This window comes from Neospora caninum, chromosome XI (assembly GCF_000208865.1).
Source record: "Neospora caninum Liverpool complete genome, chromosome XI".
Taxonomy (NCBI): Eukaryota; Apicomplexa; class Conoidasida; order Eucoccidiorida; family Sarcocystidae; genus Neospora; species Neospora caninum.
This window is the reverse complement of record NC_018397.1, coordinates 3,931,257-3,948,563: the sequence shown is the minus strand read 5'-3', so window position 1 is coordinate 3,948,563 and position 17,307 is coordinate 3,931,257. Positions and strand designations below refer to the sequence as shown.

The following is a 17,307-nucleotide window of genomic DNA, read 5'->3' as shown; positions in this document are numbered from 1 at the left end:
TTTTTTGTTTTTCAGTTCCCCCTTCTTTTTCCCCCCCCCCCCCCCCCCCCCCCCCCCCGCCTGTTTGCACCTTCTGCAAACTCGACAGAGCGTTTGAAGTTGTCTCCGCTTCTTCGCTGCGTCTCTTCTTCGCAACTAGAAGACTTTCGGGAATCTTTTGTTCCACATTTACGTGGCTCTCGCTTACTGTCTGCCGGGTCCACTTGGCCGGCGGCCTGCTTCGCGCGAGCGGCCGCTTCCTCGTGCTGACGCAGCTGCTGCCGAATGACGTCGGCAGTGAAGACACCCTCTTGTTCTGCAAGACAAAACAGTCCAACCATGTTGGCAGCGCTTCAGACCCAAACGCGCGCGACATTCAGATGCATATGCCGACCAAAATGGATCCCGGCATCTCACATCACCCAACGGAGACTTTCCCTCAGAAGCATCTACACACACATAGATGTGTGTCTGTATATATACATGCAAGCAAACGTCTATATGCCTAGATGTCTGTATATATGTACATATATACACGCATGTACGTATAGATGCATATATATATATATATATATATTGATATGTATATACACGCCTGTATTTTACATACAGCAGCATACCTTCACAGAAACATGTATATAGATATACGGACATGTGTGTGTATGTCCATCGGCTTGGTGAATTCTTTGAGTCCATCGACGACACGTTTGCTCCACTCACCCATTTCGTTCGGGTTAAGGCTGACAGTGACTCCTGCGGGAGTGCGGAAGCCCGCGCCCCGCGCAGGGGTTTGCGCGCCGCTGGCCGCGCCGAGGAAAGGCGTGCCCGGCGCCGAGCCGAAGGAGGCAGAGCCGCCGGGGCCGACGAGGGGCGTCCGAGAGCCTGCGAACGGTGTACGTACACCCGATGGCGTGGCGGCGCCGGAAGAGAGCAGGTTGCGCGGCGTGATGTGGCCGCTGGGGGTTGCTGTTCCTGCGTTCGCGCCGGGAAGGAGCGTCGAGGGGATTTTGTACGTGTGCTTGACGCCGAAGAGCTGGCCTTGCTGCTGTCCCGCGGGGACGTCTTGAGGAGTCAAAATCGTGTACGGTTTCGCCGTCGAGGAGGCAACCGACGAGGTACCGTCCGCGCGCTTGCGGATGTCGAACGACGCCGGAGACTCCAAACCCGAAGACAGCGACGTGGCCCCACCCAAACTCGAAATCCCTTCCATGAACGGCGTCTGGCCACCCGACACCTGAAAAACACGCAAGAGAAGGAGAAGGGAGGTGAAACTTGATAGAGATCGCAACTTCCTGGCCATCGACTCCGGATTCTGCGCAGATAACGACGTATACATATATATGTATATGTGCATGAATTTGAAAACACATTTATGTATATATAGGGAGAAAGAGAGAGGGAGAGAGCATGTGTCCACAGTAGGCGGCTGTACGTCTAAATATATACGGAGGGCGGTCGGACTCGGGAGGTCAGAACGGCTGTTACGAGGAAGCCGGACGAGGACAGCAGGCGAGGAGTCTCTCCCCCAGTGGCCCGAAACACGCCCGGCCACACAAAGTGTGAAGGCGCTGTCTCTGTATGGTCCACGCGACCCGGGTTCGTGTCGAGATGCGAGAAAACACTTACTCCTGCCGCCGCTCCTTCTTTGCCCTCGCCGGCTACACAACACACACAGTCCCACACACACACACACACACGAGGACATGAACCGAAGGCATTCCCGCGATGCAAACGTTGGAACATACTTTTTTGACAGATCTCCTTTCGACTCAGATCTGGTTCACTTGCGTCTCCAAATTCCTGCTTCCTCCACTACAGTTCCTCGGTTTTTGCTAGGCCCCTTGGCGCTTCTCCACCAGTTTGCTCCCTTATCTCTCTCTTCTGCTTCCTCTGCCGCTACCTCTTCAAACCTGCCTCTTCTTTGTCCTTCCTCTCAGCGTCTGTTTCCCTCTTCGTTCGTCGCTCCTCGAGTCTGTGGGCATAGACAGGCTGTCCCTCGTCCTGTCAGCGTCCCTCCCGACTCTCACCGTCTTCCTCTTCCTCCTCGTCGTCTACGACGTCGGGAAGCTCGCCCCAGAGCGCCACGGGGATTTGCTCGGCTTCCTCTTCCTCCTCGGCGGCGCCTGGACCCGCCTCGCCCTCGGCGTCGAAGAGCGGCTGGCCGAACTCGTTCACTGGAGGTTTCCCCCACCCGCCCGCGTGGTAGCCGTAGCTACACCCCGCGGGAATCGGCGCGTTCAGTCCAGGCAGCTTCAGACGCGGATACGCCGGCGGCGGGCCGTACCTACACAGAAACAAATCCGGCCGTGCGACAAGGCGCAGAGAGAAGTGACGAAAATGCCAGCAAGGGAGAGAGGAGAGAGCGGGAGAACAAGAAGAGAGAACGAGAGGGAAGGAGAACGGAGAAGAGAGAGACAGAAAGACGGCAACAATAATGGTAGGGAAGCAAAGGGAAGGGGGAAGAGTACGAGGGAGACAGAAGGCTGAAGCGAATCCACAAGGCGAGAGGGAAAGAGAGTGAACGAAAGAGGGAAGGAAGGGATGAGAGAGTGAAAGAGAGACGGAAACAGACCGAGGACGAAAGAGGATAAGGACAGCCGGAGAGCAAGAGGATAAGAAGAGTAATCCAAAGGTACGCACGCCAAACGCGTGACCCGAGGTTGCTTATTTGATTGCTCTTGGGAAGAGAAAGAGAGCTTACCTTTGCATGTTGATAAGCCAAGGCGTCGGGGCCAGGGGGCCCATGCCGAGTGCCTCCTTCAGGCGGTCGGAGAGTTGTCCTGGCGTGAAATTTCGGTTTTTCTTTTCGAATTCTTTGCCTTCATAATACAGGTCGCCGAAGCCAGTTAGCGCCGGCTTCACTGCGTGTTTAAAGAAGCAGTCGTGAAGCACCTGCGAGAGACGCGAACAGAAAAGCGGAGACAGTGGCAAAACGGCAGAGACGCAGACGGGAAAGAAGAACCAGGCCACGGGAGGGGAAAGGAGCGACGAGCACAGCAAAGACGCGTCTGCAGTAAAAGAGGTGGCGACGAAGAGGACGGCAAAGCGATGATGGCAAAACAGATGACGGTCGCGTTCAAAGTAGAGAAGAAAGAAAACAGATTGTGAGAAGGCAGGACAAGACGTTGTGGAAAACGGCACCAAACCTGAGGAGCGAACCCGGAGGAAACCGAAGCGAGAAGCGCTCCTTTTTCGGCTTTCGCCGTACCTGGTAGTCGATCGCGAGGCGATTCTGTTTCGGCCGCACTTTCTCCCTCATTCTCTGTCGCAAACTCTTCTGGCTCTCGGCCTCCACCAACGCCGACCGCACCTCGCTGATCTTTGTTGCCTCAATGTGAGCTGTACATACACCCACACATAAAAAAGTGCGCGCGTAAAAAAGAGGCAGCAAAGAGGCGATCAAACAACACTCGGAGCCGTCGACGCTCTTCCCCCCTGCGGTGTCGGCTTACAACATGCTCGAGAGCCGCTGGCGGGTGTGAGTTCCTCGCGCTCCTACCACCGCTGCTTGCGACGGGAGAGCAGGGCGAGAAAGGAAATCAAGGAACGAGAACGAGGAAAGAGAACGAGAGGAAACGCAGAGAGAGAGAAACGAGAGGGAACGCGAAGAACGGGAAACGAGAGGCGAGTCATACAGGCAGAAGAAGCGAGAGGTCGGGCGAGAAGCGAACACCGCCGCAGATTCCCACGCGGATGGGGGGGAGAAGACGAGTTGTTGGGCACCCCACGGATGCAGAGATGTCTGTCGACCTACGCGGCAGTTTGAAGGGCGGTTTTTCGAAGCCCCTTTTCCACTGGAGATATCTGCGCTTTTGGGACCAGTGGAGAGGGACGGAAACGGTGTTGCGGAGGCCCTTGAGGTAGACAAGGAACTCCGGGTCGGCGCTGGTGGTGTCCCAGATTTCTACCATGTCTGGGCGGTTGGTCTTTTGTTTCAGTTCCGCGAGGGACGGCCGACTCATCAGCTTTTTTTGCTTCTTGGTCAGTTTCTTGCCCTTTTCGGCCTTCTTCGCTCCTTCGCTCTCCTCCTCCTCGTCCTCGTCGTCTTCGAGCGTGAGATCCTGGCCTTTCTTCCGCGCACCGCTGTCTTCGTCTTCCTCCTCCTCTTCTTCCTCTTCCTCCTCCTCCTCGGGGGGTCTGAAGCGATCAAAGACCTCGCCGAAGAACTCCCTCGCGACTTCTCCGTTCGGCCCCTCCGTCTCGTCGGCGACAACGTACTCCACCTCCACGCTGTCTCCTACGCTCTTGGCGTCTTCTTCGTCCGTGCTCTCGCCCGGTTCTGTCGACGCGAAGCCGTGAGCACCGTCTGCCCGCTTGCTCGGCTTCTCGTCGTCTTCGCTCTCCGTCTCCTCTTGCTCGTCCTCTAAGATCGTCTCCGCGTCGCGCACGCCCGTCTCCCTCAGGTGTCTCCGCCCTCCCATTGGCTGCGGCGCCCCCAGCAGCTGCCTCCCGGTCGACTTGAGGGAGACACACTTCTTCAGCTGCTCGCGCTCGGCCTCCACGGCGCTTTGCACCTGCCGCTGGGTCCGATTCTGTCGCGCCTTCTTCCGCTTCAGCAGCCGCAGCAACTTGGCCACCTCGCCGGGGCTCTGTTTTCGCAGCTCCTTCAAGGCCGACGATAAGTCCTCCGCAGAGAGCGACGCAGCCGAGCCGTTCGCAGCCGTCCCATTCGCCAGCGCAGGCGAAGCGTCCGCACCCACCATGATGAGGGAGAAAGAGGCGCAGAGACGGAAAAAAGGCAAACACGGGCTTGAAGAGTTGCGGGACAACAGCGTGGAGCGGAGAGAAAAGGAAAGAAAAAGAAAAGGAATCTAGACAGGGGCGAAGTAGAGGTGGAGGTAGCTAACGAGAAAGGGGGGGACGCAGGAAGTGAAGAGGAGAGACAGCACGCGAGACGAGCAAAGGAAAGGGTGAAAGATACGGGCGGGCTGTGAGAGCCGCGATCCACCGCAGAACAAGAGCAGACAGCGTCAAACGACCAGTGGAGAAGAGGCCGTCGGAGAAACGACGCGCCACACAGGTGCCCTGGAGTTGCGCACACGCCAGAAAATGAAACAAAGGAAGGAGGAAGTTGAGCAGAGAGACGAAAGAGTAGGCTCAGACCTCACGCTCCTCTCCCTCCTCTTCCCACCTTCCCTCGCTGTTTCGCGTCCCCTCTGTAGGCCTCTTCTTCCCTCGCGCGCGCCCCCAGCTCCGCGCTTCCAGGGCTCTTCTTTCTCGCCAGAAACCTTTCTTCCCTGTTTCGTGTCTTTCTCGCGAGAAATCTTTCTCCCTATTTTGTGTCTTCGCACGCGCGACGACTCTCCGCCGCCCAGGCTCCCTAGCCAGCAGCGGCAGCCAAGACAAGTCGGACACCAACAGAACGAAACAGAAAGAAAGGACCGAAAAGAACGAAGAGGAATCGAGAAGAGAAATAAAGAGGAGACAGAAAGAAGAGAAAGAAACAGAAGAGGGAGTACTACGGAGACCAGACGGTCTGACAAAGGGGGTGCGAAGAGCGCGCGGGAAAGAAGGAAGAAACGCGTTTGCCAGCGAGGTAGCTTCGCGTCGATGTTTACGGCAACTTGGCGACTACGAATCGAAGAGACGAAACGAGAAACAGGCAAAAGATACACTTGCCTTGCGAGAAAAGAAAACGCGTCCTCTCACGAAGGCTCCACCCGGACAGGGAGCAGGAAGGGACGCGCGAGAGAACGAGGGACGGAGAACAGGAGAAGGGGGCGGCGTTTTCCGGGAAACACAGACAGCAAAGACGCAGAAGGAAACAACAGAGAGACCTCGGCATGTGCGCCGGATATAATCGCAAAGGGGAAAAGAAGACTGAGGACCAGGTGAAGAAAAACGCGGTGTACAGTAGCTGGTCTCCCTCTCCCTTTTCACGTATTGGCGGTCTCCCTCTCCGTATATAAGCCGAAACGGGAATGGAGCCGGCCGCATGCGGAGCGCGAGCTGAGCCGGAACGCGCGATGTCTTGACATTGTGTGGCTTCTTCATGAGAAAAGAGATGCGATCGCACTTGCCTCCTCTGCTCTTGAGTCACACATAAAGGAACGAGAGCAACGAAATGTTTCGGTGGTTCGTCCTCGCAAATGTCTACGTATGGAGGTGGGTGGCCTCCTATACACACGAGAAGAGTGCTCTCGATCTGCATGCGTGTGCATATTTCGTCCACGCCGTATCCTGCTGTGCTGAAAAAAAAACAAGTCACTTGCTAGACAGCCTTTCTCGCTCCCGTCACACTCAGGGTCTATCACTTGACTATACATATATATGCCTACATATGCGATTTATTGCTGTGCAGCTATATATATATATATATATGTGTGTACGTGAGTGTAAGTATGTTCGTAAACTCTGTTCCGGTCTAAGTACCCACGTTTGTCCGTTTACCGATTTATCTATATGACCACTAGTGTTTTTGCTTTCTCTGCTTGGATGTAGGGACAGCTTGAGAGAGGCGTATGGTTCTATTTGCCCGTGTGTGTAAGCTCCTCCACTGCGGGTACGTCTCCAGAGATCGCAGAGTGCATGCATCAATCAGGGCACTACGCATATCGCTTTCTCTTTAAGGAGAAAAGCGTTCGTAAGGAAAGAAGTATTTCTTTCGCCTCGTCTTCCCCTTGTCCTGCTCTTGATCGAGGACGCGCGACGCAGCGTCGACGACCGCGTCCTGCCTCGCCCCTTCCTCGTGCTGGCAAAAAGGAGGGCGCCAGAAGACGCGGCGGAGAAGATCAGAAGAAGAAGATCAGAAGGAGAAGATCACTGGGAAAAAGGAAGAGACGGGGAAATGGTTAGAGACGGATGAAGAGGGGACGATAATGTGACTCAGAGCGCGTTTCTTTGTCTTCGCGGTTCTCGCTCTATGCGTTTCTCCGACGCCGCACTCCTCTGTATGCTTCACTTTCCTAGAGAAAGGCAGCAGAGGCGCCGAGATAACCGCCTGTTCACGCCATGCCTGGTTTGCACAGAAAGATGGAGAAAGGACAAAGACACGTCGCTGCCCCAAAAGAAGAAGACGAGGAAGATGACACCGAGACGCCTTTCCAGAAGGCCCAGGGAGACGGTCGCTTGGTTGGAACGGCGGAAAAGATGAGGCGGCCGACCTGTGCAGAAAACAAAGACAGACACGCAATTTGGCCGTGGATCGTCGCTACTGCTACTCTGATCAAGTTGCTCCTCATTCCCACATAGTAAGCCCATATCTATATCTATCTATCTATCTATCTATCTATCTATCTATCTATCTATCTATCTATCTATCTATCTATCTATATCTATCTATCTATCTATATCTGTCTATCTATCTATCTATATCTATCTATCTATATCTATCTATATCTGTCTATATCTATCTATATCTATCTACATATCTATCTATATATTTATCTATATATCTATATATATTTATATATATATATATATATATATCTATGTATCTATCTATCTATATCTATGTATATGGAGATACATACTTAGATACATCCATACGTATAAGTGTATGTGCCGCTGAACGTGGCGCAGGCGTTTCCACTTTCTCGTCCGCACATGCGACGAACTTTGCAGAGGGTCGGAGTTCGGGTTTCATGGCGGAAGTCCAGAGACACCTGCTCTTTCCTCCCGTCGCGTTGCTTCTCTCAACCGCTGGCTGTCGTGCCCCGATGGGGAGGGTGGTCCTGATGAAGAATTGTTTTCGACTCGCCTCCGTCAAGAGAAAAACGCCACGACCCTCGCTTCACGGGAGAGAGCAACAGGCAGAGAGGCGGATCGCGAGGAAACGACAGTAAGCGTGCGCAGCTTCTCCTTGAAAAAGGAGACAGACTGCTTCTGTGAAGAGGGCGAGGACGTTAACCTTGCGGATCCCTTTTGTCCCTCCTCTGCCTCTGCAGCCGAAGCACAGACTTCGAGGTTCACCGCAACTGGATGGCCATCACGGCGAGTCAGCCGCTGTCCACCTGGTACAGACCGGTACGGACCTTTGCATCTTTCTTCTCTCCGTCGTTTTGCGTATGCCTTGTACGTTCTCTCGCTACTCTTTGGTTTATCCTTCGTGACGTTTTCCATGCCGTCGCCTGCCCTCGCCTTTCCCTCTTTTCTCTCTTTCTTCTATCTGCTTCTTGACTCGCGTCGCCCGCTAGCTCTGGTCGTCCCCTCTTTTCTCGGGGTGCCCAGTTCTCCCTCCACGGATTCCGCTTTACACTTCGCCATGATACTGTGCCTATCCTCGCTGTTTTTTGCCCGCCTCTCTGTGTTCCTGCCACGCTTCAGGAGTCGTCTCCGTCGAAGTGGACTCTCGATTATCCCCCTCTCTTTGCTTTCTTCGAATTCTTTCTCTCTCTTCTTGCTCGCTTCGTCGACCCCGCCATGCTTCAGGTACACCGGCCAACATTGGGAGGTATCCGCAGTCTTTTTCTCGGCGCTTTTGCACGCGTGCTGGGCGATCCCTACACTGGCTAGAAAACACAGAGACCCCGCGTTCGTGTTCTAGGAGGAGATAGCAGCGCTGGGTGCTCTGGTTCGCGGAAATGGCAGCGGCTGTTTTGCTGTACGGGCTTTCTCTACAGGTTCAAAACGAAGGTTACGGCAGTCCCGCGTGTGTGTGGTTCATGCGCCTCACCGTCATTGTCACAGAACTCGTTCTTGTCCTGGGGGTTCGCCGGTAAGGCATCTGCACTCATCCCCAGTCGTGTGCCCGTCTATCAGGGCGTCGGGAGGCGCAAATGCACACTGCCACATCAACTCTACATATTTCTATTCTACATATATCTCTCTATAATGTATATGGGTAGTGTCTGTCTTCTGTGTGAATGAATGTGTCTCGGCACATCTGCTGAAGCGTTATGTGGAATTCTTTCTTGACATTGTCCAATTTGTATGTATATCTATGGATGTGGAAAACGGTTTCCCAGCCTTCAGCTCTTGCTCCGAGACCACATGTCCAGGTCTGGGGAGTCATTCACATGCATCAGGAAGTCAGGTGTACCTCTCCATTTGTGGATTTGGTGCGTGCGCCCCCCCCCCTTCGTCTCTCTGCCGTGTGTCTGCGGTGTCTCCAGCATCTGCAAAGCTGCCCAGACACTCCAGCCGGTGCACAGACGCGTCCACGGCCCCTGCGTAGGCGCCGACGCGACGAGGCGAGGACAGGGGGAAGTCGAAGAAGAGAGACAAGCAAGAGGAGGCGAAAACCTCGGGTGGCCGAATGTCGCTCTTCTTCTGGTTCTGTTCAATGCCGGACTCCTCATCGTCGACCGTAAGTTTTCTCTTTTTGTGATGTGTGTCTATTTCCGTTCGGGCCGTCGTTTCTTCTCTTTGTCTGGAGTTTTTATTCGTTTCCTAACGTTGTCCCTCTTCTGTAGCTTGGCCTTCGTATACCCGTCTCTCCTAGTCCGTGCCCGGTGGATCTCCGTCTGAGCCCTCGTGTGACGAAAACATACCAACAGAGAAGACGCGGCAGAACAAGAAACGAAGAGGAAAAGGACGAATACCAAGAAAAGAGGGGAGGGCGAAGAAGAAGAAATCGGCGTGTCTGAATTGGAAGTCGAATGGCATTTGGCTCTGTGGGTGGAGGATGTGATGCGGGAAATCCTGGTTTTTATCCTCACTCTGAAGTCTGCAATGGAACGCGAACGTGATTTGCTTCGTTTGTTTGTGTCGCGTATCTGTGTGTCTCTCTCCCAGACATTCACTTCCAGTACAACGGTGTTCTCCTCGGCGTCCTTCTGCTCTCCGTCGCGGAAGTCCAAACGGTGCGTTTGTCTCCGCTACGCTAGCGCGTGAACCCGATACGAATTCCCAGAGAACGAAGGACAGGAAAACCCCTGAAATGTGTGGAGAACAAACGGCGAGGGCGTGCGGGCACGAGATGAAGCAGCTGCGCGAAGAACGATAGGTTGCTAGATCTGAAGTTGATGCCTTCGCAGGTGAACCCTGGACAGGTCGGCACAGATGCACAGTCAAACAGACCAGAGATCTGTGTAGTGAACTCGATAGGCAGATGCGGAGGTAGACAGATGGTAGGAGTGAATACAGTGATGCGCGAGGGGCTGTCTAGACCGAAAGGCAGATGGCAACGCGTGGTGCGCTTATCCTATTCCAGTAGATAGACCGAGAGGAATTTTGATAGAGATATTTGAGACAGAGAGAACTTCGTGGAGAGGTAGATCGCGATGAGGTCACAGAACACCGGAACGAGAGAGAGCGCAAAACACAGGGGAACTCCAAGGAAGAGCAAAAGATGATTGTCCCAACAGGGCGAGGGACAAAATAGAGAAGCGCAAAGGAAGCTGCAGGCAGGCAGGCAGGCAAAGACGACGCCCTCGTCACTTCATGGAGGGTATCTGGATTTCTGGTTTTCCGCTTTTTTCTTTCTCCGCAGGGGCGTTACTACAGAGGCAGCATTCTCTTCACGTGCGCCTTGCTGCTCAAACACATTTTTCTTTACGTCGTAAGTAGACCGCAACAGCCAAGTGCAACGGCCAGGAAGGGGTGCACTCTTTTGTCTCAGGACATTAACTAAGAATCGCTTTCCGAACGCCTCATGTTCGTGCAAACTCGCTCCCCCTTTCCTCTCAGGTGGCTGCCTCCGTGTCTTCCGTCTCTCCCTGACTTCCGGTCGCTTCAGGCTCCTGTCTACTTTGTATTTCTCTTGAGTTGGTTGCGGCCTCGCGAGTTGCGCTCATCACCGGACGAGGAACTGGAACTCATTTCGGAAACCCGGAGGGACTGGGGAACTGCCTCTTCGCGCTCTGCTCACGTGCCCAGCCTGCGCGGTGCTCTGGTGTGGCTCGGGCGAGTTCTGCGCCTCGGCCTCCTCATCCTTTCTCTCGCTATCCTGGTTCTGTCTCCCTTCGTCGCCACAGGTAACTGCCAAGCAGAGTAAAGAACTACGCGAAGGTGCCCATACAGAGGGAGAAATAGAGGTCTAGAGAGAGGGAGAAAACGGGAGAGATCGCGAGATACAGCGAGGGAGAGAGAACTACATTACTCTTTCTGTTTTCCCTCAGGGCAGACGACGGCCATGATCGGGCGCCTGTTCCCCTTCGGCAGAGGCTTGTTGCATGCGCAGTGGGCCGCCGGTCTGTGGGCGCTCTACGCAGCGGCGGACCGCGTTCTGTTTCTTGGTAGGCGCGGCGCGAGCGTCGACAAGGGAGCCGGGGGATGAACCGCGAGGAGACAGGAAGCGCGGTCTGGCGAAACACTCGAAACTTGGGAGCACAAGCAACGTCCAGACGAAGAGAAGCCCGGGGAGGAAAGCATGCGGCAGGTTACAGATCGCACCGAAAAGAGGGAGACACACACGCGCATGCGCTGTGCCAGAAACGGGAAGAGAGACGGGGGGACGCGAGGCGGAACGTTGAGGCCGCAACGGTGACGCAGGAGCCGTTCACAAATCGGGTTTGCTCTTCATCTGTTACAGGGGTCGGACTGTTTGCTCCTCACTGTTGCGCTTCCTTGCCTCGTTTCTCCGCGTCTTCGCCGTGTCGCCTGTTCCAGAGCCCCGTCCTGGCGGTGGCCTGGCCTTTGTCTACTCCCGGCCTGTGTGGGACGCCAGGTGCCGCTGTCCGGCTTGTTCGAACTCCGCATCTGCTTTTTTGTCTTCAGGTGGGCGCGCCCTCGGTTGGAGTTTCGCCACTCCTTCCGTCGGAGAAGGTGCGTTGCCAGCGTCTGTTTAGGCGCGATTGATGCGCGAGTGACCCGGACCATCGCGAAGCGCCCCGCGGCCGGCGCCCGGTTCACTCTTTTTGGTCTCGTTCGTTTTGCTTCTTTCCTCGCGTGGCCTTCTTGGCTCTTCGTTTTCCACGCCTCGGTCGGCTGCGGTTTTGTGTCCGGCTCCGGTCTTTCACCTCTTATTTCATTTCATCTTTTCTCTTCGCGGCTAGAGACAGCCGACCTTTCGGAACAGGGTGCGAGCGGCAACGAAGCCTCTGCTCGCCACGCCCACACTTACCTGTGCACGTGGAGCGGTGTACCGAGAGGCACTACTCAGTGGCTAGGAAGGTCCGCGCGATCTTGCAGGGAGTCCGCGGAGCTTGCACGACGCGCTTTGAAGCTTTTGGAACGTTCGGGGCTCGCGCGCAATGCTTGCTCGCGTCTTCGGAAATATCTCACCTTCCCGCCTTTTCCTCTTCCCGCTGCTTCGTCAGGACCAGCGACGGTGACTCCTTTTCGAGTCTTGCCAAACATTTCGCCCCTTGCTGCCGGCCTCGTCACGCTTCTCCTTTACACGGTGAGGGCGCAGTCTCCTCGTGGGTCTCCCCTTTCTCGACGTCTGCATCTGCACTGACCAATCCACGCTGTCGATGCATCTGCTCCATCTATATATATATATATATACATAGGTATGTATGATCCGAGTCGCCTCCGTTTCTCTCTGCTCTCAGCTCTCTGCGCACAGGTGTGTAAGTCTGTAGCCTAAACCCCTGAAGGCATCTAGGAATATACCAATCTGTTTCCGCCTGCGTATATGTTTGTAGCTGCAGGAGCATTCCAGCAGGCGCCTGCAATTATATATATATATATATATATATATATATGGAGCGAGGTCAATGTGTGATTCCATTTGTCGTCCCCGAGCCGTGAACGGGCTCCTGTTCCTGTTAGGATGCCGGTGGTTAGCTGCGAAGTCGCTGCGCACGCCCTGCCGTCTATATCGCCACGCACCGTTCCTTTGCGCTTCAACTCTCACGCGTTTCTCCTGTTTCTAGCCCCTCCTCTTCACGATCTGGAAATTTCCCTCAAGGCGACTGTTCCCCGTCTATGTCGCCCTCGGCGCCTCCGTTTCCTTCGCCTCCGGCTGGCATGTCCATGAGAAGGCGATTTTGCTCGTCACGGTGCCTCTCGGGTCAGCAAGAACAGAGAGAGCACGAAACTGAGAGAGAAGAGGGAAAAGGAAATGACAGCGCGACGCGAGAGACGCGTTAGCGAGAAAGGCAGCTTAGCTCCCAGCAAGAAAGCTGGACAACCACGAGAGCAGGCGACAAATAAAACCCCTCGGGTTCCTCGAAACGGCGATGCTTTTCTTCGGGGAGAGGGCGCGTCGGGAGACTGTGCAGCGAGGGGGAAATGAAGAGATGCATATATCGATAGGCAGAAAAATGAATCTGGATCATTCCAGAGACACACAGTGAAGAACGACACCCTCAGCGTAAGGTGCCGTAGATCCCTATATAAGGATATGTTTGTATATCGATATCGGTATAGACAGATATCTTTACGCAAAGAGATGACCAGGTATGTAGGCGGGAGCACTTGGTGCGTGGCTAGCGAGAAGGATACCTATTTGTGCCGGAAATCTGTATCGACGAGAGAGAGTCGACGGAAGCATTGTTGCGTCGGAAAAGAGAGTTGACGCTTCGTGTGCCTTTCCCGTTTGCGGGTGCATGTTAGCGGCTAGTGTGCGAACTGCGTAGCTTTAGAATTTCGAGGCACTGAGAACCAAGGCAAACGCCAGCTATCTAAGACAGAGTCGCGATCTGTGTCATGCAGTCGAGCGCGCGAACGTGAAGTGCCCTCAGGCAGAATTAAAGGGTGGGATCGGCATGCCCAATTGCTTCTTCTCTCCTCTCTTCAGTCTTCTCGTCTCTCGTGTTCCCTCTCCGTCGATCTTCCTCGTTTTCTCTGCGAGTGCCTGTTGCAAGACAATACACCGGCGCAGAGGATTTTGAATCTCTCCTTTCAAACGGCGGCATGTCGCTTGTTCTTTTCTTCGCATGCGTCCTGTCCATTCGTGTCTCGTTGGGTTCCCTCTGGTTCCCCCGCTGCTCACGCGGTTTGTGTGTCTCCTTCTGTTCACTCCAGCGTCGCGGCGTGGACAATCCTGGACCCGTTTCTCCTCGTTTCCTCTTTTTTCCTAAACACCCTGGGCAACCTCGCTATTCTCCCGCTTCTCCCGCGGCCGCACGGTGAGTCCGTCATCTCTTCTCTCTCCAGGCGTTGGCCTTCTTCGCGTTCTCCGTTGCCTTTCGTCTCAGCGGCGTGTCGCTGTAATGCCTGGACTTTCGCTGTTCACTCTGGGCTGTTCGATGCTGTCCTTTGCGTGTTTCGATGTCTCTGTACGATTTCCTGCGTCCTGTTTCTCGTCTACTTTGGCGTGGACGCTTCCCCTTAGTTGCGGTTTCCGTTTGTCTTCCTCTTGGGCTTTTCCTCACGCCGGTCCTGGTCGCCGCCTGCCGACGCGAGCCCCTCAACTGAAGTCTCGGCAGCGTATCGTATCTCGCTCTCAGCTTCGTGCCTCGGGTTGCGTTCGTGCTCGTCTCGGCTTCGTCGTGTCCTCTCTTTCTGCTCGAGTCTGTCTTTCTGTTCGTTTTTTTTCTCTGGAGACTGTCCAGAACCGGACCTAGCTGCGTCTCTTTTTCGCGTAATCTGGTCGCTCCAGAGTGCATGCAGCCTCCCCTCGGTGTGAGTCCGAATGTGCCACTGTGTGAGCTTCCCGTCTCCCTTACCCAATCATACTGGAGACAGAGGAAGCAGACAGGCATTCACACCCATACTTTCCATAGTTTGTTCATCTGCAGAAACGTGTGCCGGCGATCGAAGTCCTTTCGCTCTCCGCGTGTGCTCCTTATTCCGTTTCTACTTCTTCCGCACGGATGCTTTTTTCTTTTTCTCTGTGTGTGGGTTGCTTCCCTCCTGAACGCCAGAGACGCCGCTGAAACTCACTCTCTTCCTCTTTTCTACACTTATGGAGGCTCTCTGTATCTTCCTCGCGCTCGCGAAGGATCGGAGGGGCCGGGTACGACAGCAAGTCGTCTTTCTCCAGACACCAGCTTCTTCCTCCTCTCCATGCTGCGGAGCCAAATGCGATAGCGAGGAGAGTGTCCCGTCTCCGTTGTCTCCTTGTTCTTCCTCTCCATCTCTTTCCTCTTGCTCTCCGCATTCGTGCCCCGCTATCGTCGCCTCTCTGGAAGCCGCCTGTGTGGACGCGCTCTCCATCGGGATCCGCCCGGTTCACATACGGAGATGTCTCAGGTCGTATCTGCTTTTTCTTGCACTGTCCCTCTCCGGGGTAGCGCTGCTGTATACTCTTCAGTCTGATCTCGTTCCAAACGTGCTTCTTCTGAAGCTCTACAAGACCGAAACCTCTTGGGTGGCGCATGCAGCGGAGACGCCAGCGACGCTAACCCTGTCACCAAGGGGTGCTGCTCCTGCACTGTCCGCGGGACGCACGTCTCCTCTTCCTTCCTCGCCCTCCACTTTCGCTTCAGGGTCCGATTTCCGGGGGGAAGACGCCCGCACCGTCGTCGATAGGAAGCGCACATCTCCGCCTACGCTCGCCTCTCGTCGGGTCCTCTCTCTGCTTCTTCACTTCCACAGCGCCACCAAAGCGGAAGAGCAGAAACAGCGGCACTACGCAAGGGATCTCCTGGCTGCAATCGTGGCTTCGCCCCCACATTTTCCTTCTGTGTCTTCCGGGGGAATCGAGGGAGAGGGCGAACGAGACACGGATCGGCAGACAGAGCCAAGGGCTCCAAATGAAGAGCACTTGGAGAACAAGGATGAATCGATCGAAGAGCATTTCTGGAATGCGAACAGTCCAGTTCTCCATCACATCTTACGGCAGTGGCATCACAATTTCCCCTATTTTTATCGCATCCTGTTTGCAGCGCATGCGTTAGCCAAACGCTTCGAGTTTCTCCCGCTGATGCTTCTCGTCTGCTCGTCCGCCGTGGGCCTCTTGTCCCTCTTCGTCGCTCTCCATGTCTACCTTGTCTCCGATCTGGCTCCTCGCGCCCCCCGCCGCTAGGTCGAAGCGGTGCGCTGAGAGCTACTCTCCGTGTTTCCGATACAAAGACAGAACGACCGCGAAAACACGTTTATGTGCAACTGGCTAGATCTGCGCATATGCGCACACCAAGGTCGACATACAAATATAGTGTGGAGTGAGAGAGACGGCGAGCAAGGGGTGTTCGTTCACTACGCGTATCAAAGTTGCGCCACGGAGCTGAGTGAGCGCTGAACGCGGTGGGGTTCTGTCAATTTCTTGAGGGAGACTAACGCAGCGCGTGTCGCAGGCCCAGCATGCAATTAACATGCGTTCCCTTTTGCACAGCTAGGAGACGTGCTCGCGTCGCGTAGCCGCTGCAGTTTTCGTGATTATCAAAACGAGGAAGCCCCACGCATCCGCCGACCCTCCACGAGTTGCTCCGGGCTAAGAGCCGTGCGACCTGCTGCGGATGCGCATCCTGGCGGAACGGCACTGCGGCGCCTTTTGTTTCTTTTCAGTGGAGAGTTTCTTCGTTTTTCGTCTCTTCTCGAGTACCCGGAAGAACCCCTTTTCAACTTCATTTTGCAAGTGTCCACCGACGGCCACGGTCCGTGCACGGCGAAACGGCTCTTTTCTGCGCACGGGCATCCCCTTGAATGATGTAGATCTACCGCATCTCTATAGCGGCTAGCGGGCAGAATTTCAACGCGACGATTATATGCCGAGCGCAGCAGGAATCAGACATTTCTCGCCGCTCCTCAGAAGACGCACTGAGGCGTCTCGCTGAAGTGTCAACGACTCCTGTGAAGCGTCCCCTTGGTTGTTTCTGCAAACCTACACGCGCAGTGTACGCACAGAGCGGGTCTCGAGGTTCGCGCTGACGCGCGGCCGTAGATTCATACTGGAAAAAATCGAGGAGCGTGAGCAGGCCGGCAAAAGGTGTCAGAGTGCGCTGGGCAAGTGCACGGCCCCTTGCGCGTGCTACGCGAAAAAGAAGCTGCAGATTTTCACCGAGCTGTCTGGTAGTTTGGGCCGCTACGAAGACAGAAGCGGACAGAGATCGGACGTCCGCCTGTATACACGCTAGAGGGGTAGAGTGGCTGTTTAACGACGAGGCACGGGTGCACTCCTCAGACTTGTTTCGTACGATTTGCTTTACACGGTGACCTAACCCGCTACAGACACACTTTTCGGTTGTGGCGCAAATCTTAAAGTGCATCGCCTGATTGTCTGGTGCGCAACAGCGTCGTTCATTCTTCACGCTTTTCACTCAGTGGTTCCACTCTGACGTCTTGAAAGGGGATTGGCATGCATCGTGGCGTCCATCACACCCTTCGGCTACGCGACGCCTGGAAGAACCACGGGAAAACACGTTTTTTTTTGTTGGCAGGGATCGCGAAGCGTCAGTGTCAGTAGGTGGCGAGGCGCATGAATGTGGTGTTTGACGCATTTTGCTTTCGTGAAGACGTTTCTGCTTCGTGTTTTACGGCATTTCCCACGGTTCACGCCGAGATCGCCAAGCCATTGGAGGCGAGAAGGAAGACCAAAGCATCTTCCTTTCACCTTGGGAGAACCGGACGAAACCAGACGCACCAGATGTTGGTTTGAGAAGATACCTCTGGCAACAA

The 17,307-nt window shown here is 54.9% G+C and overlaps 2 protein-coding genes across 2 annotated transcripts; one reads left to right on the top strand and one right to left on the bottom strand.

The window, feature by feature from the left end:
- Nucleotides 1–11: 11 nt before the first annotated feature.
- NCLIV_057640 (mRNA splicing factor 3bA, related) lies at nucleotides 12–4,682 on the bottom strand (the record flags this gene model as incomplete). The annotated part of the gene is made up of 7 exons (XM_003885320.1): nucleotides 12–295; nucleotides 700–1,213; nucleotides 1,606–1,637; nucleotides 2,007–2,263; nucleotides 2,681–2,871; nucleotides 3,188–3,318; nucleotides 3,734–4,682. The coding sequence occupies 7 exons, from the start codon at nucleotides 4,680–4,682 to the stop codon at nucleotides 12–14; spliced, it is 2,358 nt and encodes a 785-aa protein (XP_003885369.1).
- A 2,269-nt stretch (nucleotides 4,683–6,951) lies between these two features.
- On the top strand, nucleotides 6,952–15,718 carry NCLIV_057630 (putative dolichyl pyrophosphate Glc1Man9GlcNAc2 alpha-1,3-glucosyltransferase; the record flags this gene model as incomplete). Its single annotated transcript, XM_003885319.1, has 14 exons — nucleotides 6,952–7,169; nucleotides 7,866–7,944; nucleotides 8,245–8,349; nucleotides 8,541–8,635; nucleotides 9,033–9,226; nucleotides 9,655–9,722; nucleotides 10,352–10,420; nucleotides 10,598–10,835; nucleotides 10,980–11,096; nucleotides 11,578–11,625; nucleotides 12,120–12,202; nucleotides 12,681–12,817; nucleotides 13,774–13,877; nucleotides 14,616–15,718. 14 exons carry the CDS (start codon nucleotides 6,952–6,954, stop codon nucleotides 15,716–15,718), a joined length of 2,658 nt encoding a protein of 885 aa, XP_003885368.1.
- Between the last annotated feature and the right edge of the window lie 1,589 nt (nucleotides 15,719–17,307).